Here is a 24,677-nt window from a genome sequence, read left to right as displayed (position 1 = left end):
AAACATACAGCGAAAAGCGTGTCCTGGTACGATATAATTTCTTTAAAGAGTTATTGGAAACTAAATGAAACATAGCGAGATTGTAAACAAAATCAGGCTCTAGGAGTTTTATTGGCCTTTGGGAATCAGTAGCAGCATTAGAAGAAAGGAGCTGATCAGACTTTGCAAAAGAGATTTTAAAAGGCAATCTAAATTACTTTGGTTTTCTGTCATAGCTGATACCTTCCTGGATTATTTTGCCAGTCTCAGCTTCTGTATTCCTGTTTTTTGTTTTATTCCTCTGTACGATAATTATATGTATATGGTATATGGGAATGTGGTGTGATGGAAATCCCCAAAGATGATACTTTGTTTTAACAAGATAGCTCCGGTATATTGAACTAGTTTCAGGCTCATATATTTCTCCACTGGGACCTTAGTTTTGCATAAGGTCTCAAATCACAGATCTGATTGCACAGCAAGGTCTTCAAGAATTGTCATATAAGAAATCGGCTGTCACATGAAAACCAACACAAACACTTTTCTCTTAAATGCAGGACATGGGACTCTAGAACTTGCTGTAGAGATAATGGATTCTTTTCAAAGCTCCTCCAGAAAACTGAGCTTTGACAATAGATACATTATGCAATACACTGAACTTTCATTTTGACCTACTGAATAAGGCCTTTTCCTCCTCGCATATGTATTTACTATAATCCGATAACTCAGACATCATCTTAATCCTGCTGGACATTCTGTTATCTAAGCATAAGTCTGAGTGGTTGGGACATAGTCTTTTGTATCCAAGCCAGACATAACATCCTTGAAAATGTATTGATGTATGCAAAGATGTATCACAGTCTGACTGTTCCAAATGTACCCATGGAAAAAGAAAAGATCATTTATCTTTTTAGACAGCTTCGTAGTCCCCTATGAAGGGGACTAACAACTTCTTCAGTGATCTCTTTCTGAAATTATTTTTCTTTGATTGTTGGCACTTTGTTTATAATCTATATGGGGCTGGGATGTGGGTGGTTCTGGAGGTTAGCATTAGACTGGAAAGGCTGTCACCTTTGAAATGAGATCTCAAATTTAGCCTAAGTCACTGGTGACTGAACATTATGGAACTTGCTGGTTGCTTATTAATCTTTATAAAGGTATCCGGTGAGAATAACCCAGTTAGTACAGGGACAGATTATTGTAATTGAGAGTCTCTATTAATTGACGTTTTTAGCTGAGTGTCATATATTGTATTGTCCCAGAAATAACTTCCAGGATGGAAATAACTAAATTCTAAGTATTCGCAGCTGCCAGTCTCTGGTGTTGTCTTCTTGACAGGAGAGGGCTGCTGGGGTTTCGGTTTGTATTGACCTGGATAAAGCAGTTCATGAGAGAAAGGCTTTTTGAACTAAGTTGTGTTCCATATCTCTGTAAAATGTGCTTGATGGTGCCATACAGGCATTTCTGAGAAAAGGATTTGATGATTAATATTTCAATCTTGAAGTGAGTAAAATAAAATGGTATAAACCTCCCTCCTCTTTCCCCATGCCATGGTTCTTTGTTGAGTGCAGCTTGACCACATTAGAGAGTTTGGTCCTATTGCTGGATGAAAGAGCACTGCTATCTTTCAAATTGGCAATTTTCTACGGCTTTCAGTCTTCAAAAGCTCTTATTATACAGAAATTCTCTAATAATATTTATCAGACAGCTAGCTTTCTTTTTTTTCCTTACTGTACCAGTGGAGAATTTGCTAATGATCTTATTTTACTCTTCAGGGAGCAAAGTTTTCTCAGTCTCCCCAATAGCAAGGGGTGTAATAGCTGAAATTGTTGCCACAGTTCCGGGAAATGAGTGCTTCTGAGGTATAAAGAAGGTGATTTGGAAGAACAAGGGTTTTTTTCCATGTAAACGGGAGGTAGCTGTATACAGCACTTGTTTTCAAAATGCGTGTGACTTTATCAGAGTGGAGCACCAGTTGCGGAGGGGGTGGGAGTGGGAAGTGTTCTTTTCAAGTTGAGGAATGAGTAATAAAATATAGAAATAACTAGGCTGATTGATTTTTGTTTAAGAAAAACACATAGAAAAAACCTGAATTTTTGAAAACCAAATACTGTGCGACGTAAATACGTAATGATCAGCTCTCCTTTTTTGTGGCAATGAGGTATATACCGTATTGCCATGAGTGAATCCGTAAGTTACATTGGGTAGAGAGATTCCTCGTGTTCCTTGTGGTTTGTGTGGTCATCAGTCTCACAAGTGTGTGTGTCTTCTCCAGCCACAGTGTTTCCAGAGCCAAAATCACGGATTTGCAGCCATGTAAATGCTATAGGGTGAGGTAGAGCCAGGGCAGGTGATGCTGAAGTATTATGGTACAGCTGTGTAGCTGCTCCTCAGCTTGGGGTGAGGGCTACTCCCAGCGACGTCTCGATGTTACTATCTGTTCTAAAGCTGTGCCACTCTGATAAGTGGGATGGCAGATTTGGTATGTGGAATTGTGCAATTTTTTGGAAAGAGAAAGAGAAAAATAGAGAAAATGCCACCTCCGTGGTAGTCAGTGGAAGTTGTGTCATAAATTGAAGTAAGGCCAAGATGAGGCTGTTTGCTGTGGCTTGTCACACACATGAGACTTGTTTTACTTCCTGACTTCCTGGATGGAAATGCTTGCTTTTTTTTTTTCTTTTTCTCCCTTGCTACTCCCACCCACCCCCACTTTGCCAAAGCTTCTTATAGTCAGTTTATGACTGAAACTTGCATGTTCAGAATAGGATGTGGTTTTTGTCTGTTTGCTTTAAAATGTCAGCACCTGCTATTGAAAAAAATTACATCCCTCCTTTCCTTGTACTTAAACATTTAATTTAATGGATTTTTTTCATAAGTGAAAATATATAAAGCCTGTCAATAATTTCTTTCTACAGAGTGATATTTCCTTTTTCATGCCTTTTCTGGTACAGCATCAAACAGGACTTCATTAGTGCTGATAATGTTCCATATAGCCCACTGATGCACCATAGCCACTGGGCAAGCAAAACTTCAATCAGTTTTTCTTCTCTAGTCAGCTCACACCTCTGACTGAGCAGCTGCAAGATGATTCATCAGCGAATGTTTAGCCATAGATAGAGAAAAATTATTTCTGGCTGCTTTTCGTATACTAACAAGATAATTTCAGTTGTAGATTCTCTTGCAGCACTTCCTGAGCCATGTTATGCCCATTTGAAAATAGAAATCCTTTTATCCAAATGTCAAGAAAATTTTCCATAAAATCAGTGATTTGGCTTTGCATAACACGTTTCTACTGTGTTTTCTTGTTTAACGAAGTTGTGACAGTTATATTTTGTCCCACTATAGAGCAAGTCTCTACTGGAATTAATAATCGTTAACTGTGAAATTCAGAACAAATTTCTGTGCATAAGGAATATCTATATTTTGAAACCCACTGGCTCTTGCTGTGAAATGTTGTTTGCCTAAAAAGTGAGTGGTGATGAGAATTGTTTTGAATTTATTTTGTTTGCTGCAAAAGTATGTAAGGAGTAATGGATTATTCAGCATTGATGCAGCAGTGGTTCCATAGCAATGGTTTCAGGCAGACAATCTGTCAAGAACAGGACATTTCTTAAAGACTAGCAGTGTGCTTCCACCCATGCTTTTTGTGGTAGGGTTTCTTACATCACTAAATTTTGCATGCAGCCATAACAAAACTAGAAGAATGTATTTCTTTGTTTATTGGCATCTGTAAAAGCATTTCATCCCAAGTAATATTTCTTCTGATACAGGTTTGTCAGCTAGCTTGCAAATAAATACAGAAAAGTTGCTTTTGTTGTCAGTTCACCAATGCTGACGTGACATTCAAGGCTTGTTTTTCCTGAATAATCAGTAAGTGAGTTCATCAGAATGCATTCAGCCTGTGCCTGCACTACTGTGTTTATAATTACAAGGCTTACAGATCCACAAATAAATTCTTCTGAACAGAGGAACACAGACTTTCTTTAATTCATATCTGTTATTTTGACCTAAATAACACTCTCTTCTCCACCTCATCGCCAATAAATACATTCCACTTTCCCAAAGAAGAAATATATGCCATGCAGTATCTTAACGCATGTTATTAAACAGGAAGGATGGAGATTCATATTGAATCTGAACAGCAGCTCTGCCTCTGAGGTTACATGGTTCATTGATTCTCTGGGACTTGTAGCTTTGGCCACCCTCCACAAGTTATCTTATACCAACCAAGTGATCCCAAGCATTTAGCACGGTAACAGAGATTCTGTTCTGCCTGATACGTTTTTCCCAGGTGGTATATTCCCCACTGGTAAGGGAACTTCTAGACTGTAGTCTCTTCTTCTTTTCCTTTCCTTTTTCTCAAGTAATCTGTGGGTATGTCAGTGAATAGCAGTAGATAAGGGACAGACTGCAAACCAATCTTTTCTCACTACAGTAACATAATTTTCATTGATCTTCCTCTGATCTCTCAAACACCTCTGAGGTCCCACTGCTCACAAGAAAAAGGCCAGAGTTTATACTGATTTAGAGACACACTGAACAGTGGAAGGCTGTAAAGGTCTGGCATTTCTCAGTTCTGCAGCAGGACTACTTAGAAGATTATCCTGGAATTCATACTGGAGTTGAAAATTCTGTGTTTTAAACTGATAGGGACCTATCTTGTGGTACACAAAATGACGAAAATATGTACTTGGTGGGATATTCCAGCAGGAATACTGGTAATATACACCAGATTCGCCTGGTCAGAGGGATTGTCAATATAAAATCAGACTGAGATGTAATAATGAAAATTTCTAATGAAATTTCGTCCAATAACTGTAAATCATTTAAAAAACAATACACTCATCATATGGTTGTACAATTATTCTGAAAGTATTTCCAGAAGAAAAATGCAATTTAAACCCAAATATGGGTGACTGAGCAATACCTGACACATACTTAATACTTTACTTTTCTTCAAATGTGAAACAAAGTGGTTTTGATTGATAAGGAAGTCTTGGGGGATTTTTTTTTTTAATAGATTTCTTAAGGGAGTAGAAGGACTATACCTTTTTCTAGGCACACATTAATTTTCTCAGAAAAGAGTAGTCTTCACCCCTGGCTCCAGGGGAATCTCTGCTCCAGCACCTAGAGCACCTCTTCACCCTCCTTCTTCACTGACCTCGCTGTCCGCTGAGTTGTTTCTCTCACATATTCTCACTCCTCTCTCGAGCTACCATTGCTGTTGCACAGTAACTCTTTTGCCTTCTTAAATATGTCATCCCAGAGGCGCTACAGCTGTCGCTGCTGGGCTCAGCCTGGGCCAGTGATGGGTCTATCTTGGAGCTGGCTGGCATTGGCTCTATTGGACATAGGGGAAGCTTCAAGCAGCTTTGACAACTGTAGCACACACAAACATCCCCCACATACACCGCACTACCAAAACCCTGCCACACAGACCCAATACATCCACAAACCAGGGAAGCCCTACTAAACTAAAATCAGTGTCACCAAGAACATGAGCAAGGATGAGAGTGAATGTCAATGTTTTGATATGCTCCTAGAAACAATCTTTGCTGGCAGCAGCCTGAACTACTCAAAGGGTTAATATCTTGTTATTTGAACTGGGATCCAATTCCTTTCTTCATACTGTGGGCAATTTACACAGATGTCAGGTTATGTGTCATGTGTGGTGGCAAACTCAGTTGCAAATGTGTAAACAGTAAATTGGGATTAGCAGAACCTCCACTGTTGGCAGGGCCAACGCTGTAAGACAAGTCCTTTTATGGAAATAATTAAGAACTTCACTGCAAATAGTTCTGGGAATTCAAGTGTCAGTAATGAAAATACTTCTGTGAAACCCAGAAGTACCAGAGGCATTGTTCTTCCATCAGATGAACCTAGCAATTTCCTCTGTGTGAATTTTTCTCCTTCTTCTTTGTTCTTGCTAAACAGACATTGATGAATGCTCAGACGGCTTTGTTCAGTGTGACAGCCGTGCTATCTGCATTAACCTGCCTGGCTGGTACCATTGCGAATGCAGAGATGGCTACCATGACAATGGGATGTTTTCACCAAGTGGAGAATCCTGTGAAGGTCAGTATTTAAAACAGATGGGGTAATGTTACGACTCGCATTATGGAAATGCTTAGTATCTCTGGCTGTACTGGTCAAATATTGTCTTGGGCACTGTATCAGTGGAAATTAAACCCTGATCTAAAGCAATCATAGTCTAAATAAGCATCACAAATAAAAAGCAGAAGAATATAAAGTATAAATATTTCTAACACATGGGTGGCGCATTAGTGGTCATTTCTAGGATTAGCTAAGATAACAAGTGAAGTCAGGCATGGAGCTTAAAACACAGTTTCTCTGGCCCTACACTTGCTTCTATGCATAGTCCTTGCATAAGTGATTTCCCACAGGCTGATAGCATACACTGTGATCTGTCACTCCACAGTAATCTGTTAATACATCAAATTCATTATATGTAGAAGTGGGCCTCAACCCCAACCTCAGCTCCTTTACTTCATTCATCATATGCTGAAATAGTTTGCAATGAAAGTATTTCTCATTGCAAGGAATGGTTATTCAGCCTTGACACCCTTACCCACACCTGGGTTAGTACTGTGGAGCTTCTCCTGTGCATAGTTTAACTGCTTGTAGGAAGCTGTGATCTGAAGAACCACCTTACAAACTGGGAAGCACGGTGGACTTGGGGCTTGGGCAAGGTGCAAGTGACAAGAGAGTGACAGGAGAGATAAGGAAATGAGAAGGATCTCCTTGCTTATAAATGATGTTAGAACAGCAGGTCAGTAAGAACACAGCTGTTTTAAAATGTAGATCTCTTAGCATGGAATATTATTCACCTCTTAAGATATTGTATGCTGCTGCTGTTAAATAAGAAAACGAACTAATTTCTTTTGCTGTGGACTACTTAGGGCAAAATTAGGAGAAAGGAGAACCCTCCTGTCTCTGAATGCTCACACAATGTAAGCTTTCCTGCCTTGCTGTTTAAACTCACGTTGGTTGGCTATATCAGTCCCAAAGGAAAGCTATTGAATTAATTTTACTAAGGCAGACACACAGACAGTTCTCCAGGAGTGAGAATGACCTTTTTTGTTATCCCCATCATCAATACTTTATTTCAACACATTTTCACCACAGCTGAAAGCCTGTATTCCCAGGCGGAATCAGCTATTTGAGTCAGCCACTGCTTTCATTAGCCGTGCTTTCTTTGTCAAGAACTAAATAAATGTCAGTGTTAGCTGGCCAGGTGTTAGGACAAGACGATGCAAGGAAGAAGCCGTGACCCCCCTGATTATAACATTGCCTTTCTGTCACTTGCAGCACAGGTAATACTTTAGCCAGGCATTTATGGAAGAAGTCTCTATACTCCAAATTTTATCTTCAATGTCAATGTAACATTTGTCTGGTGGGTTAAAGATAGTGGTTTGTCAGTGCTGTCTCAAGAGATATAAGTGATACAAAGTGGTTCTGTTAAGATGTGTGTAAATAAGCAATGATTAAGCAGCAATTTCTAAGCAAATGAAAAGCTAAGGAAAAAAGGAACATGGGGATTGCTACATGTATGCAGAAGTGGCAATTATTGGAATGCTTTGACCATTTCTAGAAAGTGCCCGCAGCAATTTATTAAACATACACAAAGGATAACAAATAATTAGAATTAAATCACAGATGCCAGGAAACTATCTTCATTGCTGATAAGCCTAGTCACTAACAGTGGAACGCTTCCAATTTGATTGATTGCAGCTCCAAATTTTGGAATGTTTAGCAGCTTGAGGTGGCGAGGAAGGTTAAATATTTTATTAGTCTTACTACATCACTTCTTATTGGATCAAAGCCTGTGACATTGTGTCTCAGAAAATAAAACCTGAAAAAGATAAGAAGAGACAGCCTAAAATCCATTGCAATATGGAAAGTTGAACTTCCAGTAGCAGAGCACAGTAATGCAAAAGCAATTGTCTTCTCTACTGTCAGATCTTCACACTATTAGAGATCACCCTGCTTGGATTAAAGACATAAGAAAATGGATTTCTTTTGTCACTTCTTCAGTATCCTCTAGTTAGAGGTGATTAGATTGAGCTGTTGGTGGATGGTCTTTTAGATACTCACTGTAATGGGGAAGCAGCTTCCAGGCTATATATTTCAATTCTCAGTTCTCCACTTCCCACCTGTAGCTATGTGATCTTGCTGCAGGCGGAGGACCAGTGTCCTCTGAAGCTTTCTGGCCTGAGCAAGTGCTACAGCATGCAGAGTTGTAGAAGGAATATTGCTGAATTACTCTGAAGAGAAAATTGTCCTGCCTTGATTTCTTTTTTGAGAGAGTAGAGAATTTAAACCTCTTGGGATTAGGAAATGTTCTTTGAGTGCTTGTCTATTTTGCTTTCTATGAGGAATGCTTCAATGTAGTGTTTATATGGAGTGCCTACAAGACTTGTCTTTGGCTCATCTTTCTTTTGGTCAAAGCTTTAGTTGCTTTGACCAAAAGTTCCCTCTTTCAGTGGAGAAAAACTTTAAAAGCCAAGGAAGTGTGAGTTCAGATATTTTCTGCCTCAAATCTGCATCTGTCTGTGTTCCCTGGACATGTGCTTATAGTATTACAGAAAGCATTTCTATGATCAGTGCTGGTCATCAACCTGTTTCAGCAAAGTCTCCGGTTTTAAAGATTCAGGTGGAAATACCTCTGTTAAGATCACAGAAGCACAGGAGCATTTCCTTTAAACATTATTTTAACAGAATCCCAAAACTGCACCTACCCCTTTTGCAGGAAATGGTCCCATTGGGACATCATACTAAATATTCCTAGCTCCTTGGTAGCATTAGGCTTTGTCAGTGCTTGATAAGGAAATAATAGTTCCTGAATTGTCTGTTTTACGTACATATTGACCCTGACTACTGTTGCTACTTCAGCGTGACTGAGAATATTGAGTATTTTGACTAATGTACTTGAACGCAGAAATTCATAATCCCATTTTATTGTGCCTGTAAGCAATGGAAGACCTAGAGATTCCTTTTCTATTAGTTTTTCACATTATACTCCTAGGTAGACCTGTGGTCTGTATAACAGTTACAAAGAGAAATGATGTGAGATGCAGCTGTGAGGCTTCAACCTCTTACTAGTGCTTGCAGGTTTTTTCTTTCTTTTTTTCTTTAAATAGAATTATGTTATGCATCATCTTATTTCCAGAAATGTAAAGAAAGATCAGATGCTTAATCTTCGAGAACTGCATGGCTCTGGGAAGTCTTAGATTTTATATATATGTAAATATAGCATTCAGCATGGCATATTACCTGGTACTTTCCTCTTTGCCCCCCTACAGCTTTTCTTTATAGTTTCTTTACACGCTCTTACTGGTGCTCTGCAGATTGTCTCTCACGTACCATTTCATAAAAGAGAGGCAGGCTAAGATGGTAGATATTGCAGCCTCAAGCTTCATTGCATTAAAAGACTTGAACCACTGAGGGCAAAATCCTAAAATAAGAATGCCCAGTCCCAGTTAATATTTGCTCTGAAGTTCCTTTGAGTTTGTCCCTTGCAATGTTTAAGAGCCAGTTAAAGAGAGAGGCTGTGTTAGTTTGCAAAATAGTGCAGGTTATACCTCATCTGTTGTTGGACATTTTGCATGCTTCCACATGAAGAATAGCTCACCTAATTAATACAGCCCCTTAGGACTTGCCCAGAGTATCTGGCAGGGAGCAGCTGTTGTTGATACAGAATATGAGATCAATATACCGTCACTCTCAGCAGGTACCACATTCTTTAAATAAGACAGGCGAAAAATGAAAAGTTTAGAAAACATTAATCTGAAATCCCCAATTCAAACGATCTTTTTGGTTGCAAAGTTTGATTTGTATGTGTGTGTTGTGAAATATCATGTTATGTTCTTCTGTTATCTTACTTGCAGTAGTAGAGTCACTTCCTTTTCTGTGTGATAGAGCCAGCTGCCTTAAAAACACAGAGGGCTAAGCCTCTACTTGAACAATATTTTCCACAATTTAGGATAATGAAGGATGGAGGGATATTACAAGCCCCAGGATCTTCCCAAGCCTTAATGAATGAACAAAGTCCAGAAACATCAGCATCCTTGTCTCTTAATCTAGGAGGCAGAGGAGCTGCTGACTTTCAAGATGTCTGAATTATCTTACGGTGCATCCAGTATTTTAACTAGTACATGAAAAGAGGCAAAGAGGGTTGTCATCGGCAGTGTAGAGTCTAGTTGGAAGCCTGTGGCCAGTGGTGTTTCCCAAGGGTCAGTACGCAGCCCCATCTTGCTCAGCATATTCCTCAATGACCTGGATGAGGGAACAGAGCATACCTTTAGCAAGTTTGCTGACAATATAAAACTGCCAGAAGCCTCTGGCAGTCAGTGAAACCTGGACAGGCTGGAGAGTTTGGCAAGGAGGAACCTAATGAAGTTTAACAAAGGCAAGTGTAGGGTTCTGTGCCTTAAGAGGAATAACCCCCTGCACCAGTACAGGTTAGGGCTTGACCTTCTGGAAGGCAGCTCTGCAGAGCAGGATCTGGGAATCCTCATAGACAGTGAGTTTAACCATGAGCTGGCTGTGTGCTTTCATGGGCAAGAAGGCCGATGGTATTGTGCAGTGCATTGAACAGAATAGCAAGCAGGTCAAGGGAGATTATCCTCCCCCTTTACACTGCCCTAGCGAGACCACAACTGGGGTATTGTGTCTGGTTCCTGGCTCCCCAGTTCAAGAAAGACAAGTAACTAACAGAGGGCCAGAAGATGATTGGGGATCTGGAGCATCTCTCTTATGAGAACAGGCCGAGTGAGCTCAGTCAGTTTAGACAAAAAAGAGAAGACTGAGAGGGGACCTTATCGATGCTTATAAGTATTTAAAGAGTATGTGTCAGGAGGATGGGCCCAGACTTCTCAGTGGTGCCCAGTGACAGGACAAGGGGCAATGAGTGCAAATTAGAACACAGGAAGTTCCACCTTAACATGAGGAAATACTTCTTTATTGAGAGGGGGACAGAGGCGTGGAACAGGCTGCACAGGAGGCTGTGGAACCTCGTTCTCTGGAGATAGCCAAAACCCACCTGGGAATGTTTCTGTGCAACCTGCTCTAGGTGAACCTGCTTTAGAGGGCGAGTGGGAGGAGGGTGGACTAGAGGATCTTGAGATGTCCCTTCCAACCCCTACCATTTTTTGATTCTACGAAATTTCTTGTAGTTGAAAAACTGCTGTCAGTTCCAAGTCCTACACTTTAGATCTTTCTACAGTTCTGGTAATGTTCAACAGAGGCATTTTTATTGACAGCACTTAAGGATACAGAAAACAAAGAATTACTGCTCTTCAACAGGCAATCTTACTAGCAGTCACAAAGCTCTGTCAAAATTCTTTTGCCTTTATTCATGATCATAAAATATCACCAAATAAAACGATAAAGTGACTTTTTATCCATCCATCCCAAACAGTGCTATTGGCTTTAAGGCTTCATTATTGAGTTTGGGAATGCAACTTAAACATCACCAGACAGAAGGCAGATATAGCAACACATTAGTATTTAAATATTCTGGAGTGTGGGCAGAGTACAAATTTGACAGAGTTTCTCATCTTTTATAAAAGGACTAATAAAACAGAAACTCTACCACTACGTTTTATAACAGTAATTTGAACACATTTACTCTATCAGGAAACAACATTTTGGTGAAGCTGGTGTTACTGGCATCTGAAGTCTCAGCTCTTCATCTTCTACATCTGCTAAGCTCTCTGACAGCTGGCTTGCATGAAGTCACAAATAAATTATTCACAATTCACTTGCTCTTTGAGGAATGATTACATCAGTTGATAGATTTACTTAGGGCAGAGAAGAACAGAAACCAAACTTTCTGCTCCGAAGAGCTTGGGCTCCCTATGAAATGCACTCCTTCCTGTTTTGCCTTAAGCAAAAACTGTTCAGGTATCCTTATGTTGTCACCTTGCTGAGCTAATGCTACTCCCTAGAGCTAAAGTAACTGAGAAACATCAGTTGCTTCAGAGCAAAGGAAATGTCCACCGTCTCAACCCATTTTTCTCATATTTTTCAATGATAGACATGTTCATCTTTTCTTTACTTAGATGACAGTCTGATATCAGAATGATTCTGTTAGGAAACCATGTCCAGGGAGGTCTTTTTCTGGTTTATGTGAATGTCCTGCACAGAAGTCTGGATAGCTCATCAGAAGAGGGAAAGTTGCAGCTATCCATCAGCTATATCAGAATGTGTCTCTGAGCCCTTTGTCACTGCCTAGCAAGATGTACACAGGTGATATTCTAGTTGTGCCTTGTTCATGTTCCTTGTAAAACTACTGTGAGTTTTCTCATCTGTAGTTATCAATATTGTATTTATTGGTCTTTTTGGTCCAAAATATTATTGAGCAGCATTATATAAATTATTATTTAGAGCTATCCACCATAGCCCCAAGATCTCTTTCCAGAATAGATCTAAAGGACTGATTTGATTTTTGAAGGGGTATTTCCCTATGCATCTAACAATCAAATCTCATGTGACATATTGTTGTTTACTCAGTCAATATCATGAAATACTTCTGTTTTTCACTGTCAATTTTTTGTTTCTAATACTGCCTTTTTCATCTCGCTGTTGATCCATTCCTCCAGATGACTAAGTATAATGGGCAGCACACATTCTGGCACAGATTCCTGGGGAACTTCTCTGGGACACTTTCCATTATGACAACCTAACCGTTTGTTCCAGCCTTTTATTACTTACTAATCACCCACTATTCATCTGTGTCAAATGTATTCCCCCCGTAAAGTCTTTTTCCTTAATACGGCATATGTTTACTCTGAATCTGTAATATGAGATCTTTAAACAATCTTCTTTCTATCTGAACACATTTTATCCTTTTAGCTGCAAGTTTTAATTAATATTTATCATATCATTTTAACAATTTCTTCTCTAAAAATAAAAGCACTACCACAGAGATTTTTTGCAGCCTTTTAAATTCCTTTGAGAGTATTGAACTTGCATCCATTGTGGTCACTGTTGGTCACCAATAGAGTAATTGCTCAGTAGAGACATTTTGAATCTGAATCTGCACACTGCTCAGGGCCAAGTCAAATGGTGCTTTGTCCCTTTGGGATTCTTTGACTATCTGTTCCAAGAAAGAGTCAGTAAATCTGTTAAAGACAGCCTTGTGCTACAACCTGGTTGGACAATTGAAATGTGTGTTTATATGGAGTTTTCTGCTTTTGTGGTCTCTCAAATATTGCAAATGGAGTTTAACCATCGCATATACTGTCACCATTTTGTATGGAATTTAGTCCAGGATTTTTCCGGTTAAGGCATGAAATTGCTTGTGATGCAGCTAACTCCTAGCTTTCTGCAATATGTATCACTATTTCTTCATTGGTAGTTCTCCTCTGTTTTGTCCAGAGATGATGGTAAGAAAAGGAAAATCAAAGCTGCTGTAATTTTTACTGTAGATTAGATAAATAACAACTGATCTTTAATTTAGCACTAGATAACTAGTTATATTTTGAGTTATGTTTTTTTCTGAGGCAAATCTCCAAGTCTTCTGAGACTTAATATTCCTAAGCAGTGTGTTGTAAATAGCCTGAAGTGAATTTTTTGTTATTTGTTTAAAAAAAACCAAACTCCAATATCAGAATGATATTAACTTGCCTCTGTGGCTGGATATACTGGAAATATGCAACCTATAGTCCTTCTCTCTCCCTTTTCCAGACAGAAAAGATGCAGGGGGCGGTGTACTCTGTCTATACGGTTATGGAATTTGGAGAGTTGGTTATGTCTGTAAACAAAATTTCAGTAGCATAAATCACCATCCATTATAAATCCAGAGTAAACAAGCTGAACAAAGTTTTGCTTGGCATGAATGATTTGTGTGCAAGTTCTTTGCAGATAATACCTGAAGTTTGATGTAGATGAATAATGCAGATGAGAATTTCACGCTTTCAAAGTTTGTGTTTGTCTTGCTGCATTATGAACATACTGCTGTTCCTGATTACGTTAGAATCAAAACCTAAACAGCTCCTTCTTTGACCAGGAATATTTAAATTGTCCTGTTTTCATGAACCAAACAACTGATAGAAAAGGTTGGTATTTTTCATAAGTTCGCAGTGTTGGATAGGCTTGGCTCAATACCAGAGTCAATGATGAAACGTCAATTATTTTCCCTAACAGTATACTAACCATTACAATGTTGAAAAAGAAACCTCAGAAGCATTTTCCTCATGGGAAAATTGTGAAATATGCCTGTACATATGTGCCAAATACAGACTAGGGTCACCATTTGTTTATAAAGGAAACTGTTCTTATTTGCATGACAGCTGAACTTAGTCCAAATATCTCATTAAATATGGCTGCTTTCAGTTAAGTGGCCAGGTTGTCAAGAATCATGGAATCATGGAATTGTTTTGATTGGAAGGGACCTTAAAGATCATCTCATTCCAACCCTCTTGCCACAGACAAGGACATCTTCTACTATATCAGGTTTCTCAGAGCCCCATCCAACCTGGCCTTGAACACTTCTAGGAATGGGGCATCCACAACTTCTCTGGGCAACCTATCCCAGTGTCTCACTATCCTCATAGTGAAGAATTTCTTCCTTATGTCTAGTCTAAATCTGCCCTCTATCAGTTTAAAGCCATCCTTGTCCTATCACTACATGCCCTTGCAAAAAGTCCCTCTCCGCCTTTCTTGTAGGTAGTAGAAGGCTGCTATAATATCTCTCCGGAGCCTTCTTTTCTCCAGGCTGAACAACCCCGACTCTCTCAGCCTGTCCTCATAAATGAGGTGTTCCATCTCCTTGGTCCTCCTCTGGACCCGCTCCAACTGGAGGAGAAGTGATATTATCCATTTATGACACTAGCTATGTGAAAGCTTTGTACAAAGGAGTGTTTTAAAAAAATGAACACAGGTGTTAGAAACATTTATTAAAAATGGCTTCAGTGATAAAGAGAATCCTGCTGTTAATCTGAATCATTATATTTAAATAGGACTTGTGTTTGTGCTCTTTGTTGTATAACTTAAAAGCAGTTAGAATGAGTATATAGTAATCTTAATTTTAAATTGCCAGGTTGTATTTGGTTTAATTAAAAATAGAGGAAGGAGAGAGTACCTCTTCCATCCCTCTGCTCTGCACAGATCAGCATCGCTCAAACCATTCCTGTTAGCTGTTTGTCTAAAAAGCTTCAGGCCTGGAGATTGCACAACCTCTACAGGACCTTCTATTCCATTATTTATTATGTATCTTTGCTTTTGGGTTGGGTTTCTCTGTCTGATATGTCTGTGATGTTTCAGCTGTTCAGGTCCATGCAAAAAGCCACTCTGAAGTAGGTTCATAATCCTGGTTATCTTCTGCCCTATTGCAACAGTGGCTAACTCCAGGTGCTTCAGAAGAAAACAGGGTAGAAGATGGGGAGATCTGAGGTGATTCACCTGTTCCTGGTTTTCTGCTATATAAATAAGGGCACCATAGACTCTAATGCATGAAATGCCATCTCTCTTCTAAAATCTGGTAGCATTGCAAATAGAATATTCTTGCTGGCTTTATGCACTCTTGGCTATGCAGTTATTTTCCCCTCTTAACATTCTGTGGTAGGGAGTACCACAGTTTGTCTGTGCATTTTATGAAAAGTTATTTCCTTTTATCAGGCATAAATTTGTTGTCTTTCAGTTTCATTCACCGTCTCCTGTCTTGTGTATTAGTCAATATGGAGAACAAAAGCTCTCAACATGTCTTCTCTGGAGTATTCATTATTCTTTTTGGTTCTATCAGTTCTTGCTGATGTTCTTTTAGAGATGAGCAGTCCTCTTCTTTTCAGTTCTTCTCAAACAACATTTTACTCATCTGTCCCATAAGCCTAGTAATTTTGCAATACCTTTTTTTGAGATGGTGCCAGTATTATTGCACACAATATTTGAAGGAAACCCATAATGCTGCTTGTTTATATAATGGAATTCTAATAATTTCCCTGCTGCTTTTCATCCGAATTTATATTCATGTTAGCAATTTGTTTACTTTTTTTTTTTGACTTGCAGCCACACTTGGAATTGAAATTATAATTGTGTTATTTTGCTTTAAACTGAATGTGTTTGAGATTAATAGGAGGTTTCATTTTCATTATTGAACACAAAGCTGAGGTTTTTATTGCATTTTGATGCTAATGGTGAAAGATACATGCATGACCATATTCCCTTTTTTTGTCTTGTACTTATCTGTTGGACAGTTAAATCACAACCTACTTTTTAATAAACTCTGATTAAGAGCTTGGTGTGAACTGTTGTGAAATTGTATTTGGAGTGTATCAATATTTACAATCACCAGAGATTTGGCCTTTTCTCTTTTAGCGTTTTCCACGTTTTATCTCATATAGCTCTACTTCATGCCCTTTCAAAGCTTTTTTCCCAGATAAGTTTTCTCTGTGTGGACAGCTGAAAAAGCTAAATAAAGACTCTTCAGGTAGAAAGCAGCGTGTGCTGCTAGTCTTCCCTTGCAAAATAATTGTGCGTACCTTAATGTAATAGGCCTTTGAAGGTACTCTTGCGTTCTTTGAGGTATGATTGTTTTGAAGTCATTTACCTTTATTCTCTGGACGCATTAATTTTTGTTCTTTATTTTCTGTGCTAGACACAAGGGCTGTAGGTGTCACTGCAACTCGAATAATTAAAATATTCTAGTTTGCACACTCTTATAAATGATACAACTTTAAGTGTGGTATACTTGCTTAAATGAGCTTACAGGTCAGACATTGCCTTTCACATAAACTTCTCAGCAAGTGAACTCAAATGTGTGGACAAAGCCAGCAAAAGGTTTGGAAAAGAAGATTCTGCAGCGTTTCTTGTTTAACTGTGTGTCTCATGGGTGATTGCAAAGAACTGATGCTCTTTAGGGAGCTGAGAATTACTTTTTTTCTTATGTTTCCTGTGGTTTCTTCATTCTAACTACCTTATTTGATAGCATTCACTTAGAAAGATGTATAGAAAAGCTCAAAGTATCACGTTTTGAAAGTTGATGTGACTTGAAAAATTTATTTTGTGGACTTTTAAGTTATTTCTCCCCGTTCTGGTGAAGTGTAAATTAATTTTTAGCCGAAGGCTTAAATGGCCAAGAATCATTAATATTGACTGCCACAAGAACATATTGTTAATTGGATGTAGTCTAAGAGCATCACATGGCATGTCTTTGCAGACATTGATGAATGTGGGACTGGAAGGCATAGCTGTGCCAATGACACTGTTTGCTTTAACTTGGATGGTGGGTACGACTGTCGATGTCCTCATGGCAAGAACTGCACAGGAGACTGTATCCATGAAGACAAAATCAAGCACAACGGTCAGATTTGGGTGCTGGAGAATGACAGGTGCTCTGTCTGCTCATGCCAGGTTAGTAGCAATAGAAGTAGCTCCTTCTGCATGTTAGTGGTAGGAATTAAGGGCAGAGCATCATGATTCTATCCTGTTTTAGCTGCCTTCTCAAGTGTGTGTGATGCTGCAGAAAAATGGAATTAATATATTATAAAAGGTTTTGGGGAGAGCTTCTCTCCAACCTGCACGAGAAGTTCCATGGGAGGTTCATTATATGATACTGGAAGAAGGATAATGGTACTGTTTTGACAGCAGGGATGCCACCTGTATTTTCTGGGTGGGAGTAACAGCATTTTCATGCAAAAAAAGCTGTCTGTCTAGGCACATATTGGCAGTGGTGGCTGACACCAGCATCTCTAGCAGATCACTGTAAATAGAAGTAGGTTCTGTATCTAAGTAATTCCGCTTAACATTCTCAAACGTTTGCTGTGGGGAACTTGATCCCAAGCTAAATGCTGATGAGGGATGAAGTGAATACATTGCTTACAAAATCCTGAGCATTTCAGCAGCTCAAGTTTCATGGGCGTGAATTGAATTTCAGGTTACCTATCAGCTTCCTTATATAAATAATGACAAAAGGGAGGGATTGATCTGGAAGTTTAAAGCAAGACTTGACTAGCATCCATATGAGAATGACATAAAGTTGGTTCAGTTAATAAGATTTGACCTTTGGGATAAACACCCTTGGGTTTTATCACCTTAGAGGAGAGCTGCCTGAAGATTGCTTGTGTGAAGGATGTATATAAGACAACAAGGAAACTTTATGGTAGTTACGTTGTATGTATTGTTTCTGCTCTGTTTGAATTATATTTTGACAGAGATATTGTATGGTTGAAAAACTTACGAGCTGCTAGTGGCTTAGAAACATGCCAAAAATCAAATTTTTGTACAAGTACTGCTGGAGTTGTGTAAATTTCTGCCATCGCTCTATGTCTTCTGACAACAGAGTGGATATGTGATGTGCCGGCGAATGGTCTGTGATTGTGAAAATCCCACCGTTGACCTCTTCTGCTGCCCTGAGTGTGACCCAAGGCTCAGCAGTCAGTGTTTACATCAGAGTGGGGAGCTTTCCTACAACAGCGGTGATTCCTGGGTACAGAATTGTCAGCAGTGTCGCTGTTTGGTAAGGCTCCTGATAATAGCAGCAGAGGCAGCAGGGAAAAACAATATGAGATATTCTGATCTGTGAATGGTTAATTTTCATGCATTATCATCCATTTAATTTCCCCTGGAGTATGTGTATAATCAAAATCTGTTTTTCACAGATTTTTGTCACTATGGTCAAGTTCCAGTCAAAAATGTGTTTTTACACAATAGACATAATATAAATTATTTACTCATGAAGATTGTTTTAGCAAAGAGTGGAGGTCATTTGGGTACGGCACCTACACAGCAACACCAATGTGTTCACTCATTCAAAAGAATGAGGAAGCTGTATAAGGAGGTTCTAAATATGTATTTCTTATCACAGTTGATAATTTCAAAGATGCTGATAGACTGACATTTATTTATTCATTCAGACATTTTGAGTAACAAAAAAAATAAGAAGACTTGATTTATTTTTCAAAACAGTGAAAACAGGTTTAAAAAAAAAGTATTAAAGCTTGTAATCTTTTTCCTATGCCTGTGTTTCAGAGTCTGAGCAAAAACTATTCTGCATAATGCCGCTCAGGAAGCTTCCGTGACAGAAAAAATCCCAAGACAAAACCAGTTAGGTTTTCTCCAGATGTAAAACCTAGCTCATCTAACAGCTTTGCCTTGTCAGGTTATCATGAATAACAGCAAGAAACCAGTTTCTTTAGACGCTGTGCTTTCAATGTTACCACTGCTAAAATCCAATGAACTAGATTCCCAGGTGCTTCATTAAATGCCTTAAAATCAAAACAAACCAACCTAAAGCTTGGGATCTCAATAGGTGTTTCTTTTTTTCAAGATGTTACTTCTGTAACTAAAGCCTTCTTTCTTTCAGTTGTCAGGGATTTTTGGGGGTGACAACATATTGTCTACCTCTTGTACCGTCCATCACTGTAAAGCATATATTGAAATATCAAGATTAGTGACTGCTTTTAAAGATTGCTTTTGTTCTTTCTTACCATCATGTCATTAAAAAAGAGGAAAATTAAATTAGCCTAGGTGAGAATTTTGTAGAAGAATGACTTCACAATACTTTCTGTAGCAAGAGGAGTAAATTTGGACCTATGGCAAATCCCCGGAAATTTTTTTTTTTCAGGTTTTGCTCTGGAGGTGTTGAACTCCTCATTGTTAAAGCCTTAGATACAGTTTTATGAATGAGCTTCTTTCCTAGGGCTAAATGTGGTACTCTTTGCCCTTCCTTAAATCCAGGCTACTCAAGCTGTACTCAAATGAGCTGAATGAGCTGGAGGTCAGAGATGGACCTGCTCCAAAGTAAATATGCATTAATGACTTCTGTGAAGTCTTTTCTTTGGCCAGTAGATCTGGAACTTTGGCCCTTGTCCAGAGTTGAAGAGAAGATGCCCCAGCTTCTAGTAACTGATGTGAATAATTAGACATTATAATTAGGTTTGTGTACAGGCATACAGTAACTTCCCCTAAGAATATGCTGGCCCAGACAAGTCTCTGCTTTAACCTTTTCATTCCCTGGCTGTACTAAACCCATCATGCAGAAAACATTTTAAGTTTGAAAGTTCAGGTATTCTGATCATAATATCCCAAATGGATGGTAAGTGGGTGAAGTCCTCTTGCAGAAAATGTGCTGATGTTCCCTGCTACGCTGGGCTACTGGTAGCTTGACACCTGTTGTTTGGCCAGTGCTTTTGTAACCATGGCAAAGATAAACTGGACCATCAACAGCTGAATTTTAAGGCTTTGTGTGGTGAACCAAATATGAGTAAGAACTAGGCGAAACAGGACATTCCAAAGCACTTTTGTAGTACAGCCCTGTTATGGCTTCTGTGATTTGCAGTAGTAGGAAATCACAAGAACAGATCCATATACTGTATCGCATGGCATTTATGGAGAATTTTCAGCTGCAACTTGATGCAGAGCATTTTGAGGTAACTTAAAAGTAATACACTTCCTAAATACCATGCAGAAAAAAAGCACCCAACTTGCTGTGTCTCCCACAGACAGTGAATATCAATGTTCTCTGCGTTTACTTCTGAATTGGACCGGATGGATAAAATTAGCCAGTACAGAAACATAGTGGTGAATCAGAGGAATGGGTAATGAAACAAAGGAAGAGGTAGTAATCTTCTCTTGTTCTCATAATATTTATAAACAGCAAGGTGAAGTTGACTGCTGGCCTTTGCCATGCCCAGAGGTGGATTGTGAATTCACAGTCCTCCCCGAGAATGAGTGCTGCCCGCGCTGTGTCACTGACCCCTGCCAAGCAGACACCATGCGCAATGACATCACTAAAACCTGCCTGGATGAAACCAACGTTGTTCGCTTCACTGGATCTTCTTGGATTAAGCATGGCACAGAGTGCACCCTCTGCCAGTGTAAGGTAAAGAGTGTAAAATTTAAGTTGAGATGCCTCTTTCCTAGCTTGTTCTGTTGCAAGTAAATATTAATACACCGAGTCTGGTCAGTGGGTAGTTGGTGTCCACACTTGTTTTAAAGCAATTGAGATTACAGTAAAAGTGTTCAACTTCTTTAACTTCACTCTTGCATGTGCTAGAAACATGGTTTAATGTGCTAGCAGATCAGAAGCAGGAGGGCAGCCTATGCTGTTGTGTGCTGTGGACAAGTTGGTAGGCTTGGCTTTTCCACCAGAGTAACTCAATTCAAGTTTGATCACAGTTCTTACTGTATAGTTCCATGTTATCTTGGAAACATATACAGCAACAAATAATTATGTAAGGCTATACTTCGCACAATAAATCTGTTCTGCGTGGTACTGTAGTGTTATCAGAACATTGAATTGATTTTTAAGAATAGTAATTGTTTTGTGAATAAAAGGGCTAATTATAGGGTTACAGAGCTTTCTCGCTTTAAAATTGAGAGTAGAATCAACATAATGTTTAGAACATTTGCTAGTTTTTGTAGTCAAAGGAATTCATTGCAGATAAATGGCAATGGGCTTATGTGAATTCTGGCATCTGTTTTTAAAAATGCAAAAGAAAAGGAGGTTAAAATAAGCTTTTCCATTTGAAACAAGCCTATAAGGTAAATTGTGTTTTCCACCATCCAATACTGATGAATGACAAAGAATGTTTCCACAATTGCCAAGGAGAGAGAGAGCACGACTCATCCATAGATTTTTGAAATTCACAGTCAATTTTTGTCTTTTTTCTGTGTCTTTCCCAGGCACGATACTTCCCAAATTCTACTACATGGTACAATTAACTATTTAGAAAAGATGCCCATAAACAACAATCTAACTTCAACATCTCCTGAGAGAGATGGGGAGATCATGTAGCAGAAGCTGATAAGCTCTGCCTTCTCCCTCCACTTTGCCTGGTGCAATACTTCATGCAACAGCAGTCGCTGCTGTTGAGGCACAGCCCTTTTACAAGGGAAGTGGTATGTTCCAGATGAGCATAGGCATTTGTCTTGATGTCAGAATGTGAAGGTGGTTAGAAGAAAACGATGTGATCTGAAGGAGCAGGTAATGGTAAGAAAGTCACCCGCTGCCCAAACGGTGCTGGCACAGGCTTACACACCTGTGCTTCTGGGGTCTGTAGCTGGCGGCATACGCCAACTCCAGTGCTAGAAGTTACTTTTTTCTTGGGCAGCTTGTTGAGGGATGTGCCTTGATTTCTGCATCTTTAAAATAAATGGTTATGTGTGATTGTTCTCTAAAGCATTTTTGAGGTTTGGTGATGGGAAATGTTTCCTCATTGTTGTACTGCTTATCAGTGGCAATGCAGAAGCCAAGTGTCAGTTCTGCTGACGACCACTTGTGTGCTGCTCCCATCTGCCCTTTTCTCTTAAGCAAAGGCTGGACCTTAAGCATTGACTAATTTGTATTCAGTGTAAACACATACATAGACTAATAAAATCTACTGCTGCATTGTGAACATATATAAGATTAAAATAGATACTCTGCCAAACCCCTTAGATTTAATATGGCTCAGGTGTGAGTCTGCCTGACAGTGAAGATGTACAGCTTTGTCCCTCAGCATGCCAAATCTTACTTGATTCTCTTTACAGAGCAATTTAGGTTTTGAAATACTCTATGTGCTCATATTGGCAGCATTTTAATGTTGTTGTTCTGCATGCAAGCAGCCCTCTCCCTCTAGATCAGGTTAATGCTGTGTCGAGTTTGTATAGTTCTCAGTCTCTTTCATTCTGTGTCACCCCACTCTTTCCTTGCAGAGCATCACGTGGAAGGTCAGAGCTCCACTCTAAGCCTCTCTAAGCAAGCTATAGCAAAATAGGTTTACACAAATCCTTTAAGAATTCAGAAACCTTGGCCTGAGCTAAAGCTGATTTAGCTGCAAAACCATTTCACATCACAAGAAAATAAGGTGAACAGTAGGATTGTCTAACCTCCTGTAACAGAAGGTGCAAAAGAAAATGTTTAAATTATTCAGACTTTGGCCCTTAGTCAGTCTGGGCAGTATAGTTAACTGAATGTACTTGGAGTAATTTAAAAATAAGATAACTTTCTTATTTGCGTTGAAAGACTCAAGAAAAGAAGCAGCGGAAAACAATTTCTGTAATACTTTAATGATGTCCATAGGCAATCCGTTCCTTCAATGGCAATAATCTTAGCAGAATGTCTAGACTACCAGGAAAAACTTTATAAATTAATGTTTGCTGGTGTTACAGCCAGGATGTATTAACTTGAAGCATTCAGGGTTAAATAAAAACCAGAGTCACTTCTGCCCAATCAAAATAAAACTCCCAAGTGCCCTGCCTCGTTCGCCAGCTTTGTGTGCTTGAACAGATGCCTGATACCTGATATGTCAGGAGCATTTCTTCCACTGATCCTAGTTTCTTTCAGTTTGACTATTGTAGCTCTGGGATACAGACCACAGCAAACAACACAATTAGAGGAATCAAAATAGCCCATTTCCTTGGGCAAGGAAAGGACATGATGACAATGTCATGAATCCAATCAAAATCTGTACATGTCTTGTATTTTAAAAATCTGTACATTCAGATCTGATGGGTGTTTGCAAATGGCTGAGCTTGTTAAATTTACTTGTTTTGTACAAAATATTAATTGTTTCAATTCTTTCTGTTTTTCGTTCCTCTAGAATGGCCATGTCTGTTGCTCAGTGGACCCACAGTGCCTTCAGGAACTGTGACACCAACAGCCACCTCTCACAAGCAGTTTCTGGTTAAAGAATTTTCCTTCACAAAAAAGACCTTTAGACCAAAAATTGTACAAAATTAAAATTAGATTGGTTTTTTCATCTGAAGTGCAGAAATGTGATGAACTCAGTTACCTGAATGAGAGTGAAATTTATGGGACTCAAGACAAGCTCAGGTGTGTAAACCTTCGTATGAGATTAGGCCTAAATCTTCTGGCTATTTGTCTGTCTGACATCATTATGTAGAATATTTAGGTTAGTGTAAAGTGACACATTGTAATGCTGTACATAACGATGTCAGAATCCAAAATCAACTAGGAGCTCTTACAGGGTCTTGTGAAGCTTTGAGAGTCCAACGCTTGACCAGATGCAGAGATTTTTTCCTAATCATATTTGGATCTGCACAAATGTGTTTGATTGCTCACTGCAGAATTTAGCAGATGTTTGAGTAAAAGGATGAAGCCTCCAGGAATAAAGAACCTAGCAGCTAAGATGTGATATGTACAGTATGTGCGCTGAAAAAAACAAACCATAGAAGTTATTGTAAAAACAAAAAAAAAAAACCAAAAAAAAACCAAAAAAGAAAAACCGTGATTCACAGGCATGGCTTCTTAATGTTTTCTGATGGGAAAAGTCATCAATATTTCCTTGTTTTACTGCACTTACTATTATTTCTTGATTGAATTTGTTCAGTATAAGCTCGTTATTGTGCGAATTTAAATAAATATTTCTCTTACCTTAAGTTTATGTTTGTACTGTCTTTCCTTTTCAAGAGTGTCATCTTCATGCATGTTGTTACTGTTCTTTTGTTGCCAGCATGACTAGGCAGCTGGGCAATACGTGTGGGGTATGGCCAGTCTAGCTCCTCTATGTACAGGAGTTTCTGCCCCGCACGGCTTTATGCCTATCATTTTGTATCTGTGTTATTCTTCTGAGAATGCATAAATAATTTCATACATCTGAGTCACTACAGTGGGCTGAGCAGGCCCATTCATGTGCCTAAAGATCAAATCCTACGTGCCAGAGAGTTGCTGTCACCCAGAGTGGGTACAGACCACTTACGTGTGACTTGAATCTGCTCAGATTTACAGGGGATCT

General features: G+C 39.0%; 1 protein-coding gene across 2 annotated transcripts in view; it reads left to right on the top strand.

Annotated features, from left to right (window-relative positions):
• The window catches only part of NELL2 (neural EGFL like 2), a 147,338-nt gene extending 123,041 nt beyond the window's left edge, over positions 1 to 24,297 (top strand). For both annotated transcript variants that reach the window (XM_069851926.1, XM_069851917.1), the window contains exons 16-20: positions 5,914 to 6,054; positions 17,159 to 17,352; positions 18,281 to 18,457; positions 20,597 to 20,821; positions 23,523 to 24,297. In XM_069851926.1, the coding sequence (XP_069708027.1) occupies positions 5,914 to 6,054; positions 17,159 to 17,352; positions 18,281 to 18,457; positions 20,597 to 20,821; positions 23,523 to 23,573 (788 nt within the window). In that variant the 3' untranslated portion in view covers positions 23,574 to 24,297. The remainder of the gene's footprint in view (positions 1 to 5,913; positions 6,055 to 17,158; positions 17,353 to 18,280; positions 18,458 to 20,596; positions 20,822 to 23,522) is intronic.
• Positions 24,298 to 24,677: the final 380 nt, after the last annotated feature.

This window comes from Phaenicophaeus curvirostris, chromosome 1 (genome assembly GCF_032191515.1).
Source record: "Phaenicophaeus curvirostris isolate KB17595 chromosome 1, BPBGC_Pcur_1.0, whole genome shotgun sequence".
NCBI lineage: Eukaryota > Metazoa > Chordata > Aves > Cuculiformes > Cuculidae > Phaenicophaeus > Phaenicophaeus curvirostris.
The sequence above is the reverse complement of the archived record's forward strand: the minus strand, read 5'-3'. Positions and strand labels throughout refer to the sequence as shown.